This window comes from Lepidochelys kempii, chromosome 14 (assembly GCF_965140285.1).
Source record: "Lepidochelys kempii isolate rLepKem1 chromosome 14, rLepKem1.hap1, whole genome shotgun sequence".
NCBI classification, from domain to species: Eukaryota; Metazoa; Chordata; order Testudines; family Cheloniidae; genus Lepidochelys; species Lepidochelys kempii.
This window is the reverse complement of record NC_136393.1, coordinates 11,078,335-11,098,343: the sequence shown is the minus strand read 5'-3', so window position 1 is coordinate 11,098,343 and position 20,009 is coordinate 11,078,335. Positions and strand designations below refer to the sequence as shown.

Below are 20,009 nucleotides of genomic sequence, written 5' to 3'. Positions count from 1 at the left end.
TTCAGTTGACCAATGGAAAATTCACCCTGAGTCAAGTGTGGGCTGGTGTGCGGCCACTTATGTCACCCCGCCCACCTTTGGCCTCCAGTGCAGGATAATAGAGGTCCCTGGCTGCAATATTTTGTACTGTGGAACCAGTCCCAGAATTGGGGGTGACCAAAGTAGTGTAAAGCCACCAGATGCCAGGATATGGCCTCAATTCATCAAAAATTTGGAAGAAAATCCACTCAAAGTAAAATCTATAACTATACAATTTCACGACGGCAAAGAGTAGTTCTCCATCTGCTCATTACTGCACTTTCTTTTTAAATCCCATGTCATATAGTTCCGCTATAATATTTATGAGCTGCTACATTCAAACACTAAAACAATATGATTTTTAAAAAGTCACAATTAAATAGTGATAAAATCGGTCCCCAGCACAACAGATTGTGGATTTTTCAAAGTTCGAGTTGCAAGAGAAGCCGTTACAAAGCTCTCTGGTAAATAACATGCCTTTTTTTTATAAAGGTTCTCTGCCTAAATATTTACTGTACACAATAGACTTAATAGCTTCTCTGAAATGAGGAAGGGTTTAAAAATTCCCTTGGTGTGCATTTTAAAATGATCTTAGTGCACATTGATTGTACACAGTAATTATGACTGCAAAGAAGCAGAGGACTCTACCCAGTAAATAAGACTCATTTAAAAAATTATCTCAACTTTCATGTTCTTCAAGTTAATTTTCTCCCCCAGCTAACATAAAAATATTGAGAAAAAAACAACATTTAAAAACAGTGCAAAGGGGTTGGCTTAGCCTAATAAACACCAGGGATCTGGAGCTAAGTTCTTCACTCATCTTAAGTGGAAACAAAGCAAACAGAAAGAAAGTTGGATAGCCTACGAAAGTATGAGGACTACAAAACTGTATCAGCAATGGTTTAGGCTTTGAGTCCCTCACTTATTGTACACGGGAGCAGCAATCTGCACTTGGGGGTCTTAGCAAGGGTGGAGTGGGGTCTAGGGATTCAGCAAGGCAATGAGAGTCAGGCCTTCTGGATTCTCTTCCTGTTTCACCATGTGACCTTGAACAAGTAATATGACCTCTCTTTGTGCTTCAGTTTACCCAGCTGCACAATGGATATTACAATGCTTCCCAGCCTCACAGGTATGTTGACAAGGCACTTGGGGTACAGCTATAAGCCAAGCAGAAATCCACATCACAGAGTCCAGGCTTACAGATCCGGGCTTGTCTTGGGCTGGTACTGGAGCTTGGGCTCTGAAGCCTAGGCTCTGAAGACCATAGACCCAGCCTCTGAGACTCTTTGGGTTTCTGCTTGCCGTGTAGACGTACCTTTAGTTCTGCTGCTCTAAAGGTGCAAAGTAGCCTTCCTGCTGGTTTAACCAGCCAGTGGAAGATTTCCTTGGTGCAGGGGAATCCTTGAGTGGCATAGAACTGGCAGCTCCCTTCCTGACGCCCTGGTGTGATGCATGTTACTGTGGGGAAAGAGGATAAGGTCAGGACATGCCCGTGCCCTGTTGCTCCCTAGCTGCTACAATGGACCTTCAAGGCCAGATGCAGATGGGTGAGCATTGGACTGGCTCCAGGATCCAGTAAGCACAAAGGTCACCTCTTCACAGAATCCTCCTCTTGAACTGCATCCACTTAGCACTGTTTGGCCGGGGCCGTGGTGTCTAATTTAATTAGTTCTTTGAGAAACTTGGGCAAAGACCCCTGCAAAGGATTATTAGAATATGTCTGCCTATTTTAAATCGATTTCTGGAAGGGTTTTGGAAGTATATTTTGTAAAAGGAAGAATGCCATCACAAAGTCTGAGAAAGCTCAAGCAGATCTGCTTGCTGGCACTCAAATAGTTAAATTATTGGCCAGGTTTGGGGCAGGGAGTGAATTTCACCATTCATGAAGACATGAGTAGAAGCTCATTCCTTTTATATGTGTTTGTTTTCTGTTCCTTCCTGCAACACCCTGAGATCCTTATCACAGCACAAATGCCTAGAGAAACAAATGCGAGTTGCTTTTACAAGAATGAAATACGTTCTTTTCTTTAAAAGAACAGGAGGACTTGTGGCACCTTAGAGACTAACCAATTTATCTGAGCATAAGCTCAGTCTAGGTCACTCAGTTCAAGGGACTGTGTCCTTCTACAGTAATAGTTTCATTGGAATTGGTGCAGACCAGAATCCTTTGCGGAAAGAGTTGCATGCTTTAGGACTTAAAAGGACTGGAGAATTTTTTTTGAACCATGTGTCACCAGAGATCCAGCCTAGTCAGATTAACTGAAACTTAATAATGGGCAAAGTACAGCAATGCAAGTCATGGCTTACACTGGTGTGGCATATCTCCACTCAGGGTTTGCTCTTACATAGATGCATCTGTGGCTAAAAACCCCATTGTAGACAAGACCTAAGACACCTGAAAACAATAACCCCCAAAATATTAAATTGGCTGAAATCATTAGTAGTAGTAGTTGACAGAGCAGTTCAAGTTCTTATATCAACTCTCACAGCCAGTAAGAGTAGGGAATAAGCAAAGCTACTAGATCCAGACCCCTCGTGGGGACACTGGAATGTGAGGCCAGTTCCTCAGCTGATGTAAACTATCACAGTTTTATTGACATCACTGGTTTTTATACCAGCCGATGATCTGGCTCTTGGAATGCATAATAAACAACTCTCGTTTCAAGGGGTCAAGGTTGCATGCATCTTTTCCTCAGCAAAATCTGGCAAATTTGTGATTGAGATCAGAAATAAAAAGGGCTGAGTCTAAATTCTTGTAGAATTTCCCTGTGTTAGCAGGTCGAAAATCACCTCTGGGCTGAGGGCAGGCAGAGACCCTATACATTGATTAGAGCTCAGTTTTCAGGACTTACGGTGTTGCATAGTCCTTGTGCTGCAATTGTGAACAGAGGTGAATTTCACCCTGAGAAATGTCGTTGGGTAAACACACTTTTGGAGCAAAGATGGGCCAGTTTTACAACAAAACCCAGATAATTTCTAAATGAAAATGGAGAGAATAGCCCCCTCTCTCTCCACTCCCTCCCCCCCTCCCCTTAATCAGAGTCAGCATTTGCAAATAAATCATGGAAAACCTGGAGGCGGGAGAAGGGGTGGTTAAGTTCTTGATGCAAGAATAGCCGTTTCTTTGACCCTGCTATCAAAGGGAAATCAATGTGGAAGAGGAATGTAAAACTCTGTGAAACTAAGTAGCTGGTAGTTCTAGTTCTAATTGCTACTAGAGGAGAATTCCACTCCGTGAAATTGTGAATTTTATACCAATCAATCCTGATGGGTTTGTATTACCTATAGAATTGAGGCAGGTTTGATTCGGAGACTTGATTCACAGTCCCCACCAGACTGAGGAAGCCAGGCCTTGGTTTTCTGCCATCTGTACTCCAAGCTATGATTTTCTCTCTTTCTTATAATGAGCCTGATCCAATATCCATTGAAAGTCCATGGAAAGAGCCCTATTGATTTCCATGGGCTTTGGATCATATCCAATATGAAGTCCAGTAAATGCCCCTTCCCTCCCAAAAATCTGCTCTTATCAGTCATCAGGCTCTTTTGAGCATTTTTAAAGTGTTTTGAATTGCTCACTGGATTTCCAATTGGGAATTCTTCGAGTGCTGGTCCCTGAGCGTATTCCATAGGCACCTGGAGCTGAAGAATTTTGAAAGCAGTGTCCATTGGTCCACACACATGCCTGGCTCACCTCTTGCCTCTGACCAAGGAGAAAAAGGGTGGGGTGGACCAGCTGCCGCTCCAGTTCCTTCTCACTGCCTCATGATCCAGGTCGGAACCTCCAGTGTCCGACGCCTTGGCTTTCTTCTTTATCTGTGAAAATATATTTAGAGATCTGTAAATAGTTTTTTTATATTCTAGAGTTTAAAGTTTCTATCTGATAGTTTTAGTGGTTTTTAGTTAATCAGTCAGTCTCCCTGACTTGGGTAGCACCCTCCTCTCCCCACCCACCTCAATCCCTCCAGACTCCGTTTGGGTATTGGACTATGCCCAGGACTCTGGGCTTCAAAGTTTATGCTTCCTGCCTGTGATCCTTCTCGCTTAGCATTGGTGGTTGTCACTGGCTGAGAAGGATCCCAGCAAGGTGCAGTATCTGCTGTTTGTTCCCCAGCCGTACCCAGGAAGGGTGGGAACTTCACCTTAAGAAGCCTAATGGAAAAGTGCACGAGGCCACAACTTGACCCAGGCCAGTGGATCCTCCCCCTTATACATTGGCCTGACTTAGTAAGGGGTGCACCTCCTGCCATGAGGTCCAAATCAGGAGCAAAGATGTCTATCCCCTCAGGGGGTCTTGTTGGGAGAGCAGGGAGCATTCTCATAAGCATGAGGCCAAGTCTTCCTCCAAATGATCTTTGAAGAAGTCAGATCCAGGCCAACCTAAACTGAGCAGTAGCTCAGCCCAAGAGAACTTAGTATGTTCAGAGTCTCAGAGGCATGATAAGAAAGCCCACAAACTGTGTACTTGCTAAACTGGCAATCAATGAGCACCATAGTGACTGTTCCCACCAAAGTGATATCGGCCCTGTCATGGTGGAAGAATCTCCATCAGGTTTGCATCTGCGTTTCCTTTCTTGCCTCCGCACAGACAGGATGATCACTGCCAATGCATCCCTGTTAGGTTGAGGACCTCACATGGACAACCATACAGTACAGGGCACCTGGACATCTCAAGTGTCCAGGATGCACATCAAGAGCCATGAGCAGTTCGAAGGGCTTGTGAAACCTTTCTCCTCTTCACTCAAGGTCACCGTGCCTTCATTATGTCAAACAACATCACAATCGCCTTTTACATAACAAACAGGGAGAAGTGCAATCCATCCCTCTGTGTGCAGAAACGTTGAGTCTGTAGAACTGGTGCATCAGCAATCAGATTACCCTGTCGGCAGTCTCCATCCCAGGAAAACCAGAATGTGCTAACGGGCTCTCTCAGCAGCCACTTTGTGGTCAATCATGAGTGGGAGCTTCACGACACTGTGGTAAACAATATTTTTCTTCTATGGGGCCTGCCCCACCAGAGACCTGTTCATCTTCCCAAGTCCTCACCCATCCTCAGAAAAAAGGAGGTTCCGTTCTCTTGACATTTGATGAGCTGCAGCCTTTTACCTGCAGAGAATGAAAACAGTCAGGAAATCCTGTAGACTATTTGTTGCCATATTAGAAGGGGTTTGGTTATAGCCTCTGAAAGAACCTCAAAATGGATCTGGGGCTGTGTTTTGCTCTGCTATCAGCTGTCTAATCTTTTCTTTCCACAAGAGAGCAAGCAATGTCTACCGTACTGCTTCGAGGGATGCCTCTTCTTGATATTTGTGAGACAGCCACACGGAGCTCAGTCCACGTGTTTGTGAGACACTCTGCACTGGTACAGGACTCCACTACTGCTGCATCTTTTGGAACAGCAGTCCTTCATATGGCTCTGCCATCTACGACCTCGCACCCTCCTCCTACTTAAGTACTGCTTGTCAATCACCCCCTTTGGAATACACATTGGGACTAGCACTCGAAAAAGAAGAGAAAGTTACTTGCCTTATAGTAACTGGAGGTTCTTTGAGAGGCGTGGACCGTATCTGTATTCTACTACCTTGCCCTCCTTCCACTCCACTTCAGATCTTCTCTTATTTGCAGTGAAGAAGGAACTGGAAAGGCGGTTGGTCCACCCCACCCTTTATCTCCTCAATCAGGGGCACGAGTAAGCCAGGGCAGATGTGGGCTAATGGACACTGCTTTCGAAATTCTCTGGCTCCAGGCATGTAGAACCCATCCATACCCGCAGTGGAACATGAATAGGGCCCACACCTCTTGAGGAACCTCCAGTTACTATAAAGTGAATCACCTTTCTCTTTAGGGAGGAGGATGACTTTCCAGAAATGAGACTGGGTTATGAGTTGGGGTAGGAGTGCTGGTCATGGTGAGAGCAATTATCAGCCGCGTTTTGTCGGAAGTTTGCCAGAAAGAGACTTGGGAATCAAATATAAGGGATTTGAGGCTCACCCTTTAAACGGTATGTCATCATGTGAATTAGACAGTGCATTATCCTTGTGTCTCCAGCACCCAAAAGTTTTATAATTCTCCTCCCAAACTGACAAATGTGAGAAATCACAATGACATTGGTTTTGGTTTTTTTCCTGAAAAGAAACTGTACAAGATATGTCGGGTGATGCAGGAGAGGATCGTGGAACTGCTGGTAGCAGTGCAGAATGAAGATGTGATCGCTGAATTAACACGAGTGAATGAAGATCTGAACGACGTCCTCCTGGGACATGAAAGGTAAATATATTAGTGAAACCAGAACCTGTCTTTTCCTGTTTGGTCTTAGTAACAGGTTCTCCTGACTGGGCCAACCAAATCTGTTAAAAAAATGTAACACTCTGGTATGATGTTTATGTCATAGTGCAGGGAAGCTGCACCTGTATTCCCCCTCCATGGTCCAGCAAGGGCACCCACTCTCAGGCATCCAGCTCCCCAGCGATCACCTCCCTTGGGCAGAGACGCATGTCTCTCTCCCTCCTGACCAGAGTGTTTCCAGGCTGCACAGTTCCCTGCTTGCCCTGTAAATTCCCCAGCAAACTCCTAAGATACTTAAACTTAATTCAATTAGGTTTAACTTAATTCAGGTTTGTCCAGGAAATTGTTATGTCTGTTGCAGTTTAATCTGCTCTTTCAGGGTGAAATTCACCCTTCTGCAGAGGACTAACATGAGGTATATGGGCCATTAAGTGCCACTTGAACTATAAGGGGCTTAAATGGTCCATATGACTGGTGCTGGCTGTCTCCAGAGAGATGAATTTCATCCTCCATCAACAAGAAAGGAACAGCATGTTCCTTTTTGTGTTGTGCTTATATTTATCTGCTGATCTTGTCTCTCCATGCACTTGAGAAGCAGCAGACAGGTTAAAATTTGTAGACGTGTCCCTAGAATACCAGCTTGCAGGGTAAACCAAAGTACTAGCGTAGCTGAGAATACTAAAGCATGAGGAAAGAAACAGGCTCTGAGTCCTTCCATTAGCATGGGACTCGGATACAGTGGATTTGGCTTCAGTCAATTATGAGCCCTCTTTGTTCCTTTAGCTACCAGACGCTGAGCTTAACTGCAGCGTGCACGTGCTCCCAGGGAAGACAGACAGTTTTACTGCAGGCATCAGCCAAAGGGTGGAGTTCCCGCTTCCTTAAAAGGATCACATGCGGCTCTCTGCAGTAGCAAACAAGTGTTTCTACCCCCACTGCAGGCACAAATATTTATTATTTCACACAAGGAAATCCTGAGTGCTTGTGGTGATGACATCTGCAGTTATTTACTTATTGATTTCATCAGTGGGATAACTAGGGCTTACACGATACCAGAATTTCAGCATTTCCCAAGCAACAAATAACAGAGATCATCCTGGTGTATCATGATTAGCCTTAGCTGTGAATGGATGGCTTTCCTAACCAGAGGTGAGATGGCCATGTTCTAAAAACCATTCTACAGCACCATGCGGGTTAGGGAACAAATTGAAGACTTGTGCTTCCCACATAGGGAAAATTAAGCTTTTCTAGGAGCATTGAACTCCTTGGTCTTTGGGCTAGGCAGAATGGAGTGCACTGATGAGACCACGCTCTTCTTCATCCATCAGCAGATTGTCATCAAGAAGACCAACTTCTCACGTATTTAACACTTCACAGGACACCACACATTTCTGGCAGGCCTTGGAGACAGGTTGTCCTGCCACCGACTCTGTTCAGTCACTCACTGCTGAAGGACTGGTAAAGGGGGGGCATATTAGAGGACAGTGGGGTGACCTGAGAGAAGGAGAGTAGAATAAAGAGGAGTTACAATGACCAGGAAAGGGAAGAGGAACAGAGTAGGGTAAGGGAGGGGAGGAAAGCTCCAATTAATGCCTCTTGCTTGTTTGCCTTCTGTCAGTTCCAGTTTATTCCAGCAGAACTTTGATTAACCTCTTCACGCCACAACGCTTAGTGCTGTAATACTTGGAATGTGCGCTCCAGGCATATTCACAAGATTGTTTTTCCATTGTGTGACTTTCTGATACAGGAGCAATTTTTGTGGAAACTCTGAAGCTGCTAATAGAATGAACTGAGAGGCTCTTATAAGCTGCAGTAGGTGCTGTTAAATCACTGCAGGTACTGCTGTTCTGTCCCTGTAGTGGGTCTTAGGAAAATCCAAATAAAATGTGTTCTCTCTGGAAAATAACCCTGACCTCTGAGAATTTGCACAGTGAGCTTTTGGCTGTAGCAGGGATGACAGCATATAGACAGTCAGCAACAGGTATGATGAAACAAAGCTATTAATAAGTAAAATAGATGGACTTTGTTTTTGGGAGGAAAGAGGGGGTTAAAGACAAAATAAGAACCCATTCTGGTTACGTTACTCTTTAATGGCTCAGTCTGGCTTACAATTTTGGCTTTGGGACTCTCATTAAAGTGCCATGAATATGTTTGGTTCTGTGTTTATACAGCCCCTAGCACAGTGAGTCCATGATTGGTATTCCTAGGCACTATGTCTATAAAAATAATTATCATCATAATATATATTTACAAAATAATAACGTAGAAGTTAATGAACATCATGTGGCTTGCACTTGCAGTTAATATTTCAGAATTTCTTGATTTTTCTGGTTCTAATTTGGATTATTATTGTTATTATTGTGTGTTGTTATTATTATTTTTATCATTAACTGAGTCTATCCAGAAGAATGCCAAAACATTTTTCAGACTACATAATAGCTTGCTTTTTTTATACAGTGTTTTTTATCAGAGGATCAAAGCATTCTGCAGAGATGGGTGACATTAATTAATCCACCTGAAATACCTGTGAGGTGAATCAGTAAATATCTTTGCCCCCATGTTTACAGCTCCGGAAACTAGTGTGACTCTGAGTTAGTTTCCCAGACCACAGAAGAGCTCTGTGTAAGCTCAAAAAGCTTTGTCTCTCTCACCAACAGAAGTTGGTCCAGTAAAAGATATTCCTCTCCCTCCTTGGCCCATTGATTATAATGGCCTTTAGTCAGGGCCTCAGGTTTAAGACTCCTGCTGTCGCAAAGAATGCTGTGGGATCTCTCATGATTGGGAGGAGTCAGTTCTCCTGGTCAACATTGTCTACAGTAGAAGTTTTCAGATCTGTAATTCGCATTGGGTGCAGCTCCATCAGTGGTAACCCTGATGGAAGTTGCGGTGTAGAAAAGGCTCAGACAGGTTCAGATGTTTTTATCTCTGTGTAATTTAACTTAAAGATTCAAGGATTCCAAGCTTGTTCAATACACCCACTTCTAAATAACAGCACTGCAGAACACCATCCCAGAGGCCAGAGCAGACTTCTCTCTGCTTCACTGTGGATTTACTGACTTGGAAAAACATTGTGATTTCTACACTGAGCAATTACAGCATCTCTTCAGCTGTAGCATGGGACCTGGCTCAGTTGAAACAAATATTCTGTTGTGTATTACCCAGCTGCATGGTTAATACATACCCCTAGTATGTTTCCTTTTAGGCCTATCCATGAGGTATTGTGAACAGAAAGCTTTGCAATTTCAAAAGATCAAAATGTTGCATTAGTGGCATCTTGAAGGTTACTGAGTTGCCAGAAGACTATATTTTGCACTGACCACTGCTCTGGCAACATCTTAGTTACTATGGCTTATGAAGTAAAGAATGACCACATTAGAAGCAACAACTTACCAATTACATTGCAAGCCTTGTCTCTCCTTCCCACAAGACAACCAGCCTTCAGAGAGTGTTATCACTTTTGCAAATGCTTCAGTGTGTATAACTTGTGTTTAGTTTTTGCACAAATGTCTTATCTCTGTCATGCAGATGCTCTAACGAGTGAAATCAGTGGGTATGCAGTCAACAATGACAATCTTGTCCCATCCTTCCTTCCTTGTTTTATTTTACCCTCAAACCTCTTCCAAACGCTTCAGCCAAACTGTCATTGTATCTTCCCAGTGTCATTCTCACAAACTTCCATGCTATTCTTCACAATATTTTATACAGTTGATTCGTAAGTCTAGTGTTTACAGCTGCGGGTTATGTTTTACAATTCACTCTTTAAAGAGGGTTTTTCACTTCTTGCCTAAGGAAATTTGTCATGTAAGTAAAATACAAATGAGTTTCCCTTTTGGTTTCTGTAAATCCACTTTATCCAAATGTTGACCTAAAATCTTCTTAATACTGACCATTAACATTTTTCTTGGAAAGCTGAAACTTCCCCCTGAATTATGAATAATAGCTTGTGGGTATGCCTCAACAAATCCCAAGTGAAACGGTTCACCCGTTGATTGAAAGGGCAAATAATTGCTAATGGGAGTGTGAAATTCTCATGCAGTAGTACTGTACACTTATTTAACTGTCATTTCTGGTTGCAGTTGCATTGTACCTCAAAGCTGCTACACATGTTATTTGCAGTTGTTTCTACTGGCTTGGTTAATATTTGCTACATAAGGATTTATTGTTTACTATAGAAAATCCTCAGTCTGCCCTTGGATACACAGGCATATGAGATGCTAAAAATTATATAGGTATGTTTTAACTAGTTGCAGCTGTTTACATACATTTGAGTGGCAGTATGACTGCTTTAAGGCAAATCACGTTGCATTTCCTGTATCTGATTATCAACGAAGATTCTGTGCAGAGTCTCAGTGAAGTGAAGGACAGTGGTCTCTGCGTGTGTAGTCTACTGGCCTGCTGCATGTAACCATGGCTCTAGTGGTTTTGATAACTCAACCATAGTAGTTCTCCCTTATGTCAAGTGACACAAAGCTGTGGTTCTGGTTCTAATATTCCTACTGAGGACATTGGAGTCTGTATGTGCATTTGGCTGGGGCTTGTTACACACTTTTCTAGATCCTTTTGTACGATCAGACCTTCGCAGTAACTGCTGGATTCTTATGAATGACACTTTCTTTTTGAGTGATACCTACGCCTGGGATGTTTAAGACTAAATTATTGACAATGTATCATTTCCTACAGGTTTTCTCGAAACAGAGTACGTTTCTTGGAGAATCAGAGACTCCAGTGTGAGCAAGCAGAGGTGAGTAGTTAAGCACAAACCCCATCAACTTCAGGATAAGAATCTGGCTCAGATTTTATAAACCAGAGCTTTTCCTCTTATTTGTTGCAACAAATGTGCTTTTTGTGACCTAAGGAATTATATTTGCTTGCTACCTCTGTTGGATTCAATATTCTGTCTCCAACAGAGGATAATGTTTCTCTATTAATTTGCAAGAGTCCCACTTACAGAATCTCATTTTGTAGCACAAGTATCAAATTACCTTCAAATATAACGTGGAGAATAGGAAAGGACAACTGGAAAAGAGAGAAAATCTATTAAAATGCAGTTTTATTACCTCTATTGCTGTGTACTAGATTCAATTCTAATCTCTTACATGATGTGAAGAGATTTGTTTCTTTTCATCTATAGTCTTATTTTTCACTTATTGTCTCTAGGGGCATTTATGAAGCTGGAAAATTAATTTTTAAAGGCTACTTTTCTCCCATCACTGCTCCTATTTTATTAACCATGCTGGCCCTAATAGTGATACACACGTTTCACCTTGTACAAAGCCAAAATTAACTCAGTTTCCTTTGCATCCTGCATCAAGCTGATTACATTGTGATTGAAATATAGTCCATAGTTATTACAGGAAAGTAGTAATCAGTCTGGGTTTTTCGATGAAACACTACTATTACTGGCTTTCATTTTTAGTCAGATAGTTCATTTGCAGTTTCTGACTATTGGATGGGTTAATAGTCCAAAATGATCCAGTTTGCAGATCTTGTAGCTCATTCACAAGTCCCCAGGTTTAAAATAAATTTGTATTAGCTAGTGCTTACAAAACACTTTTATATTAAACATGTGATATGGTTAATTCTCTTCTGATTTCATTCTTAACTCTATTAAGACACACATGGGCTTAAATTGGAGCAAGGCAGGTTTAGGTTGGACATTAGGGGAATAAATTGCCTAGGGAGGTTGTGGAATCTCCATCATTTGAGATTTTTTTAAGAGCAGGTCAGACAAACACCTGTCAGGGAAAGTCTCAATAATACTTAGTCCCACCATGAGTGCAGGGGACTGGACTAGGTGACTATGATTCTATGTTCACTAGATCTGAGTAGGAAACAGTTTTCCTGTCCTGCAGAAAATTGAGATTTTTTTTTAAACATTTTTCTGTCCTGAATCAGGTTATAAAGTCAAAAAGTTAAAAAAAAAAAATCATGAAATGAAAATTAGAAAAAAAAAACGGATTGGGTCAATTGAAACATTTCATTTCAATTTTTTAAAAAAATACTATAAATTAATTTAAATTCTGAAAAAAACATTTTGAGCCACTTTTTAATTTTGAAAATGTCAGAATGGGATGTTTTGACAACTTCAGACATTTCTTTTCAAAAATTTGTAAAAAGGGAAATTCAAATCCAACTTGTTCCTGCAAACAGTTCTGGTTTTGATAAACTGGCATTTAAAAAAAAAAAAATCATAGAAAAATTCCCGACCAGCTCTACTGGTCACCTTTCCTCAATAATAATCAGATTCTGATTTCAAATTTTTGTATTAAGTGAAAATAGCAACTTAAGTTTACTTTTTAACTCTTTTTCTTCTTAGATCTACAGCAAACAACCATCTGCTCCTTCATGTGATCTACTCGTCGTCAATTCAAGTTCTTCAATTCCTGTGTCAGCATTGGGGGGAACTGGCCTCGAGACTCCTCAGTTTTCAGAATTAAGTGAGTAAAATACTTGCATTTTCTCTGAAACATTAGGAAGTTTGGTATAAAATATTTCTAACCTTGTGGCTGGAGCCTATGCAGATGGAAATGAAAGTATGCTGGCATTCACATCACATGGATGTGGGACTAGAGGGCTGCAAAACTAATGAAGACATTTCTGAAAGTAAGAGTTGCTTGTTGCTGCCATGCCCCGCTGCTGCTATGATTCAAGCATGTTTCCTCAGATGAATTTCAAATACATGCGAGAGGAAACAAAATGTAGGCCGTGATGAGAGAGTTCATGAATGTGCACAGTATCAAACAGAACACTGGCCCCAACACAATACACTTTTGCAGGTGTGTACATCTGATGTTGGATAAATGAACTACCATAACAAACCGTATAAAGATGAGGTTTTTTTGTGTACATCTCCTGAATGTAGTTTTGGAATGGCTCGCAATCAATATGAGTAGTGTTATTCCTTTGTAGTGGTCTTTCCTAAAACAAAGAACCACTGTGGCCACAACAAGAAATTCCTTGCAAGAGACAAATGTGTATCCAAATGAAAATGAGAGAGTTCTGGTTGGAACCTTGAAGGGAAAGTAGAGCTGCTTTATTATTGTATACGTAAGGTACTTTGTACAAAAATCTGTTGAAGTGAGAGGTTGTGTTTTAAAATAATCTGCCTCCTCCGTTATTAAATGGGGGATCATTAATAATTTACAAGGAAGCAATCGCTGTCATCCATGCCCAAGAACGTCCGTGTAACCATGCACCTACAAAACTTGCTGGCACAAGTTCAGAAGGGAAGGGCACATTTATCCTTTCTGAACTTCCTCAATATTTTCAGGGAGCCCCTTCAAATTTGCAACATTTTACTTAGGTTGGGAGAGGTAAGAACTCAGAGTAAATGTACTGTTATCCTACTAGAATAAGAAACGGGCGGGCCTCTGGTTTTAAAATATGTTTCGTAATATGCATAGTGCCACTCATTTTTTTCCCTCAGGCAATTTAAGATGTCAGGCAGAAATACAATGTATTTCTGAAATCAACTCTACATTCCTTACCACTTTGAAGGCAGAATTATAATAGCCCTAAATTGAATAGTAGCACCTTCAGTATGTATTTCAAAGTAATTGCACAACACTGCAACTTCTCCCCTGCAATTTTATACCCCTCCAAAAAATCATTGATAAATAATATCCCACCAAAGACTTAACTGTTTGCCAAATAACAAGTCATGCAAGTTTTAATAACAGCTTGAATTTTAGATTGCAGATCTACAGGTGCTGCAGATCCAAGCATCCATCGTCCTTTGCTCTACCCTCAGCTAGATTTACTCGCGATAGCAAACGTTCAACAGCCCTCGTAAGTAATACGTTACCAAGAAACTGTAGCATAATGTTTTCAGAGATGTTTGTTCTTTATATTGCTGCTCTGCCACATACTCTTGGAAGGGTCTGTGAACGTTTGGAACAACTTATGATTTGCACACTCCTTCAATAAACCAGGAATGCCTAGCTTGGGCTCTAGATGCGTCCTGCCACACTTTAAAAATAGGTTGCTTCTGTAATACCCTTTGACCAATAATTAACAGATTTAATAACCCAGCAGCCAAAAGTATATTTAAGATTTCTTACCTGTCCTCCCAACCCTCACTATCAGGGAGGAACAGATGAGCCTTGCAGAATGCCTTAAAGGTCAATAAACTAAGACAGCGTAGGACCTAGGAGAGCAAGTTCCAAACCTTGCAGAGACCGTCCTGGCAGCTGTCCCCTTTTGGTGACCCTAGTGATCTCAGCTCTGGCACAAGGTGACAGGCAGCCAGTAGCAAAAAAAAATCTAATTGTATGAGTTCATGTTCTTCTGTTCATTTCTCAGTGACATTCCCTGTGTTAATCGTTACATAGGTTTGCAACTGAAACACAAAACACAAGACAAAGCATCCCTGATGGTCATATCTATAGCAACGTGAGTAACAAGGATACTCAGAATCACGTTCTTCAATGGCAAGTGTTAAAACAGAGGTCTCCTCCCTCTTGTTCTGCTAGCTGTCCAGATGGAAGTAAAAGATCCATCCCACAGCCCTTTTCCAAAGCAATAGGGAACAACCTCAAATGTGCAGGGCAACTTCCCATTCTCGATACAACACATTCTGTTCTGAAAGGTTCTGTGTGAGATGCTTGCTGTGGCCAGCTGGGTTGCTGCAGTTTGCCTAAGCCATTACTGTATGAGTAGTATTTAAATAATGGATGTATACAGCACAGTGAGAGAGCCACTCTTCAGTGTGTTTACTCAGCTATAAGTTTCCTCTTGCAGACCATCTAGGTACTGTAAGTTAAAAAAAAAAAATAAAGAAACTTTAAGAAAGGAACCAACCTGCCAAACACAATGTAGGATAAATGGTGTATGTCATGGGCAAAATATCCCACCCACAAAGGCATGCTTTCTCAGTTTAATATGAGGAATGTGTATGGTGCAGGGAAAGAAGATTGGATATAAAAGCAAAGGGAGTGGGGACCCAAATGAAATAAATGACTTGTATCAAACTCTGAAGACAGCCAGAGCGGAGGTTGCTCATCTGTTCTTCAGCAGACCCTTTGGATGGGGAGTTCACCATGTCCAAGAAAGATTGCTGCATTATTATCTATATTCTAGCAGCACCTAGAGTTCAGGGCTATGTCCTGCTAGGTTGAATCTACTGGGTGAGGTAAGATCAACCCTGACCAGCCATAGCTGCAAAGCAGGGTTATAAGGAGAGAGGAAGTTACTCAAGTGATTCTTGCCAAGATTATGAAGGGCTTTCTATGATCACATAAGAACTTGCATTGTATTCTTTGCAAGCAGTGCAAATCTTGGGAGGCTGGCGTCACCCACTCCTTCACCCCTGCTGTCAAAGAGCCAGTGAACAGCCATGTACAAATCTCACAGCCTCTGGCTCAACGTATCAGAATAGAATATGTACAAGTAAATTATACAGATGTACACTAAAGTAATAGAAATATTGGCTTTAGCAGTTTTACATGGAGAACAGCAATAGATGATTGTTTTGTGCTGGCTGACCTGATCTGTAGACTTTGTCTGGTTTTACCACTTTACGAAATAAATAGTATAAAAATTTAAACAGTTTTTTGTTTGCACTGCCTGCTTACATACTAACTTTATTATGATTGATTTCCTTAGCTTGCCACTCTTTTAAACCCAGTGCCTTTGCAGACCGTAAACCTCCAAACTGTTAATGCCTCATCACTGAATGAGACAACACCAGGTGCATCACCAGCAGGTAATAAAGTCATTTTACACTTCAGTCCTAACCTCCACATTATGCATCTGTTTTCCCAGTGTCCCACAGGGACCTTACATAGTGTATCTGAGGGATCACCACAAAAAATCAGCAACAAAAACTAACGTGGTCCAAGGCTCTGTTTGATGACTTTGAGACGTATGCATATGTTTAATATTTAGAGTGTGAAAATGTATTGCGGATAATCAGTTGTCTTATGTCAATTCAAGATGCAAAACAAAGCAAACACTCATCAAGCGTGTTATTTGCTCACTTTAAAATATGTGTTCATTTGTCTTTTTCCCCCACCTCTCTTCAGACAAATCAAAGAGCAGTTTACAGGCACCTCATTATTATGAGATAATGGAATTTGACCCTTTAGCACGAGACTACAGCACAGAGTGAGTAATTTTGAAAATTACTAATCTGCAGTTTCTCACCGCCTTTTAGTAGTGTATGATGGAATGATTGATTGGACGAGAGAGACAAGGTGAGTCAGGTAATCTTTTATTTAGTGCTGTCAATTACCTGTGTTAATCCCAGACCCTCTGGGCAGGAGGGTAGCATGAGCTGCTCCGGAGAACCAGTCTGGTCAGGCACAGTAACAGAAGCCGCCACCAGAGGGTGGGAAGAGAAGAGGCTCTGGAGAAAGTAATGTGGTTCTCACCCTGGCATTTTCAAAGTAAAAACAGGACGGCCAGGGGCTCGCTGGAGCCACCATCCCCACGCTTGCAGGGCTCGCCCGAGCTGCCCTCCCCATGCCTCCTGGGGCTGGGGCTGATCCCCCCGCCCATCCCGTGCCACCTGCAGCAGGCTGCGCCCCCAGTTCCGGTCCTCCCCCGGCTGAGGTTGATCTCTTCTCCTCGGCCCAACCCCGCTCCAGCTCCGCACTGCTCATGGTGGGGTCTCCCCCTCCCAGCCCTGTGTGGCCCGCAGCTAGGACTGGCCCCCCTCCCCCTCCCCCTGTGCTGCCCGGGGCCGAGACTGACCCCCTCCCCTCCTGAGCTCGGGGGCTGATCCCCAGTCCCCCTCTCCCGAGCCGCCTGGGGTTGGGGCTGATCCCCCACCCCCAAGCTCGGGGGCTGTGTCTAGGGCTGCCCGGAGTTGGGGCTGCCTCCCCCCCGCTCCCCCCCAGCTCTGTGCCTCCCCTGGCTGAGGTTGAGCGGGCAGGGGCAATGCTGCCTCTAGCTGATCCCCAGGCAGCAGCCGCCACCTCTCTCTGCTCGGCCTTGCAGCTGGGACAAATGCCCAGGTTTGGCGAAAAAGTAGGGACAGCCAGGACAGGGCCAAAACAGAGTGCATTGGCATCCTAGCCAGCCCGGGCCCTATTGTTCCCGGCCGGCCCCTTACTCCCGGGGCCAGTCCCCCTGTGTCGTGTCCCATTGCCCCTAGCTGGCTGCTCACTCTGGTGTACCCCATAGAGAACATGAGTCTGGCGAACTCAGCCTCCCTGCACCAGCCTCTTCTCCCCTGCAGTATGATGAGTCCTGGAGTTAAAATCCACCCTCCCTTGCAAACGAGGGCTCACTCAGCTGAAGGGAGCTCACCTAGCTCGGTAAAAGGAAATGAGCCTGGTACGAGCCAGGTACCAGAAACCACCAGTCCCGAAGCAGCAACAAGACACCTTCCTTACCCTCCTCCTGCACAAGTCATTGCTTACCTCCCCGCTTCGCTGTCCTCCCCCAACACTGAATGCTTGTTTGTCTGAGCGATTGGCTGAACAAGAAGTAGGACTGAGTGGACTTGCAGGCTCTAAAGTTTTACATTGTTTCATTGTTAAGTGCAGTTATTCTTTTTTACATAATTCTACATTTGTAAGTTCAACTTTCATCATAAAGAGATTGTACTTCAGTACTTGTATGAGGTGACTTGAAGTTTCTTTTTACAGTGCAAATGTTGGTTATAAAAATAAATATAAAGTGAGCACTGTACACGTTGTATCCTTGTTGTAATTGAAATCAATATATTTGAAAATGTAGAAAATATCCAAAAATATTTAAATAAATTGTATTCTATTATTAACAGCACAATTAATAGTGATTAATTTTTTTAATCGCTTGACAGCCCTACTTTTATCGTATGTATTTCTTTTCCCAGTTAAAAATGTATGAGATTAATCAAATTGACGTAGGCATCAGGTGAGGGCGACTGACATTAATGGGAGTGGCTAAATTCTGTGCAGTTCTTTGAACATTCCTGGGTTAGCTAATTAAGCAATAAACCAGCACAGGGTGTTTTATTAATAGGTAACTGGAAAAATAATGTGCTGAAAAATAATCTAGTTATCTAGCTAACTCTTGTTCAATGGCGTGAAAAGCTGAACGTACAAGTACTGATCCTAGTGAGGGTAGCCCACTATATCCTCACAGTATATACTAGCTCAGAGCTATCTTCTTTTGTAGTTTTAATGTATTAAAATCAGTATGTATTTGTTTAACTTTTTTGTTCTCCAGCCATTTTACTTCTGGAGACCTGAACTAAAATCCTATTTTGTTCAAAAGTGAAAACAAGTTTAGTGGTGTCTCCTAGTGTCCCAGGTGGAGATGTGCAGTATTTTCACAAATTCACCACAATTAGCAATGTGCTCAATTTTGAACGCTGGCTGCCCTGCCACTTCAACTGCTGTCTAGTAGCCATTTTAAACACTTAAGAGAAATATTCACACTTGAGCAGGATTTCACTGACACATTTTTGCTGAATACAATGAAATGAGCATGACCTAGTATTTACCCTACTCTTCTTCTTCCAGAGCTGTTTATGAAGAAATTGATGATTATATCTCCAAACCCGAAGTTAAAAAGCATACAGATTGCTAAGAGTGGAAGGTGAATTCTCTTAATGAACATAAAAGTTATTCTCTGATGCCAGCAGTAGACTGCTTTCTATAACTGACAAGTGAATACAAGGAAAAGTCTTGTTTCCTATTTTGAACACAGCAACAAATAAGCACTGGGGTCTTATGTGTTATCCACTTCCATGTGTTATGTTTGGATCTGCTTTCAATTCTGATCACTGCCACTTTATATAAGCTAAGTAAGGCCCCATGTCTGCACACACTTATTTTTCAAGGGGACTATTATTGTATGTATTTGCAGGATTGGGGCCTGGAACAGTTTTGTGTGTTTGGGGCCTGAAACCAAATTGTCTACAGAATAATGCACTCTGCTGCAAACTGAAGCAGAACACAAGCAGTCTTCAATTACAGAGGAAAGCTTTACTTCAAGATTAACTAACATGCTGAACTGCTTTGTATTTTATGTAGCAAACAAAATTGAACTACTATTCATCTACAGTAGGGGCGGGCAAACTTTTTGGCCTCAGGCCCACATCGGGTTTCTGAAATTGTATGGAGGGCCGGTTAGGGAAGGCTGTGCCTCCCCAAACAGCTGGGCATGGCCCGGCCCCCCAGGACTCCTGCCTCATCTACCCCGTCCCCCTGCTCCTTGTCCCCTGACCGCCCGTGGACCTCCCCGCCCCTGACTGCCCCCCGCTGCCCCATCCAACCCCTCCTCTCATTCCTGACTGCCCCTCTGGGACCCATGCCCCATCCAACCACCCCTTCTCCCTGACCGCGGAACCCCTGCCCCTGACTGCCCCCTGCTGCCCCATCCAACTCCCCCTCTCCTTCCTGACTGCCCCCCCCGGGACCCCTGCCCCCATTCAAGCCCTCTGACCACCCCGACCTCTATCCACACCCCCGCCCCCCTCCACCACCCTGAACACTCCTGCCCGCAATTCAACTCCTGTTTCCCACCCTCTGACCGCCCTGCCTCCTATCCAGACCCCCACCCCCTGCCCTCTGTCCACCCCCCACTGTTCCCTGCCCCCCTTACCGCACTGCCTGTAGTATTCACACACTACAGCTGTGCTGCCCAGAGCACCAGGGCAGGCAGCCGTGCTGCCTATCTGGAGCCAGCCACGCCACCGCGCAGCACAGAGCACCGGGTCAGGCCGCGGCTGTGCAGCTGCGCTGCCCGGCAAGAGCTCGCAGCCCTGCCGCCCAACG

The 20,009-nt window shown here is 43.2% G+C and overlaps 1 protein-coding gene across 4 annotated transcripts in view; it reads left to right on the top strand.

Annotated features, from left to right (window-relative positions):
• Positions 1–20,009, top strand: part of TOM1L1 (target of myb1 like 1 membrane trafficking protein) — a 35,014-nt gene that overhangs the window by 14,044 nt on the left and 961 nt on the right. For all 4 annotated transcript variants that reach the window (XM_073311664.2, XM_073311666.2, XM_073311663.2 and 1 more), the window contains 8 exons: positions 6,149–6,282; positions 10,981–11,041; positions 12,617–12,737; positions 13,992–14,088; positions 14,631–14,691; positions 15,904–16,003; positions 16,323–16,404; positions 18,753–18,828. In XM_073311664.2, coding sequence (XP_073167765.1) covers positions 6,149–6,282; positions 10,981–11,041; positions 12,617–12,737; positions 13,992–14,088; positions 14,631–14,691; positions 15,904–16,003; positions 16,323–16,404; positions 18,753–18,819 — 723 coding nt within the window. In that variant the 3' untranslated portion in view covers positions 18,820–18,828. The remainder of the gene's footprint in view (positions 1–6,148; positions 6,283–10,980; positions 11,042–12,616; positions 12,738–13,991; positions 14,089–14,630; positions 14,692–15,903; positions 16,004–16,322; positions 16,405–18,752; positions 18,829–20,009) is intronic.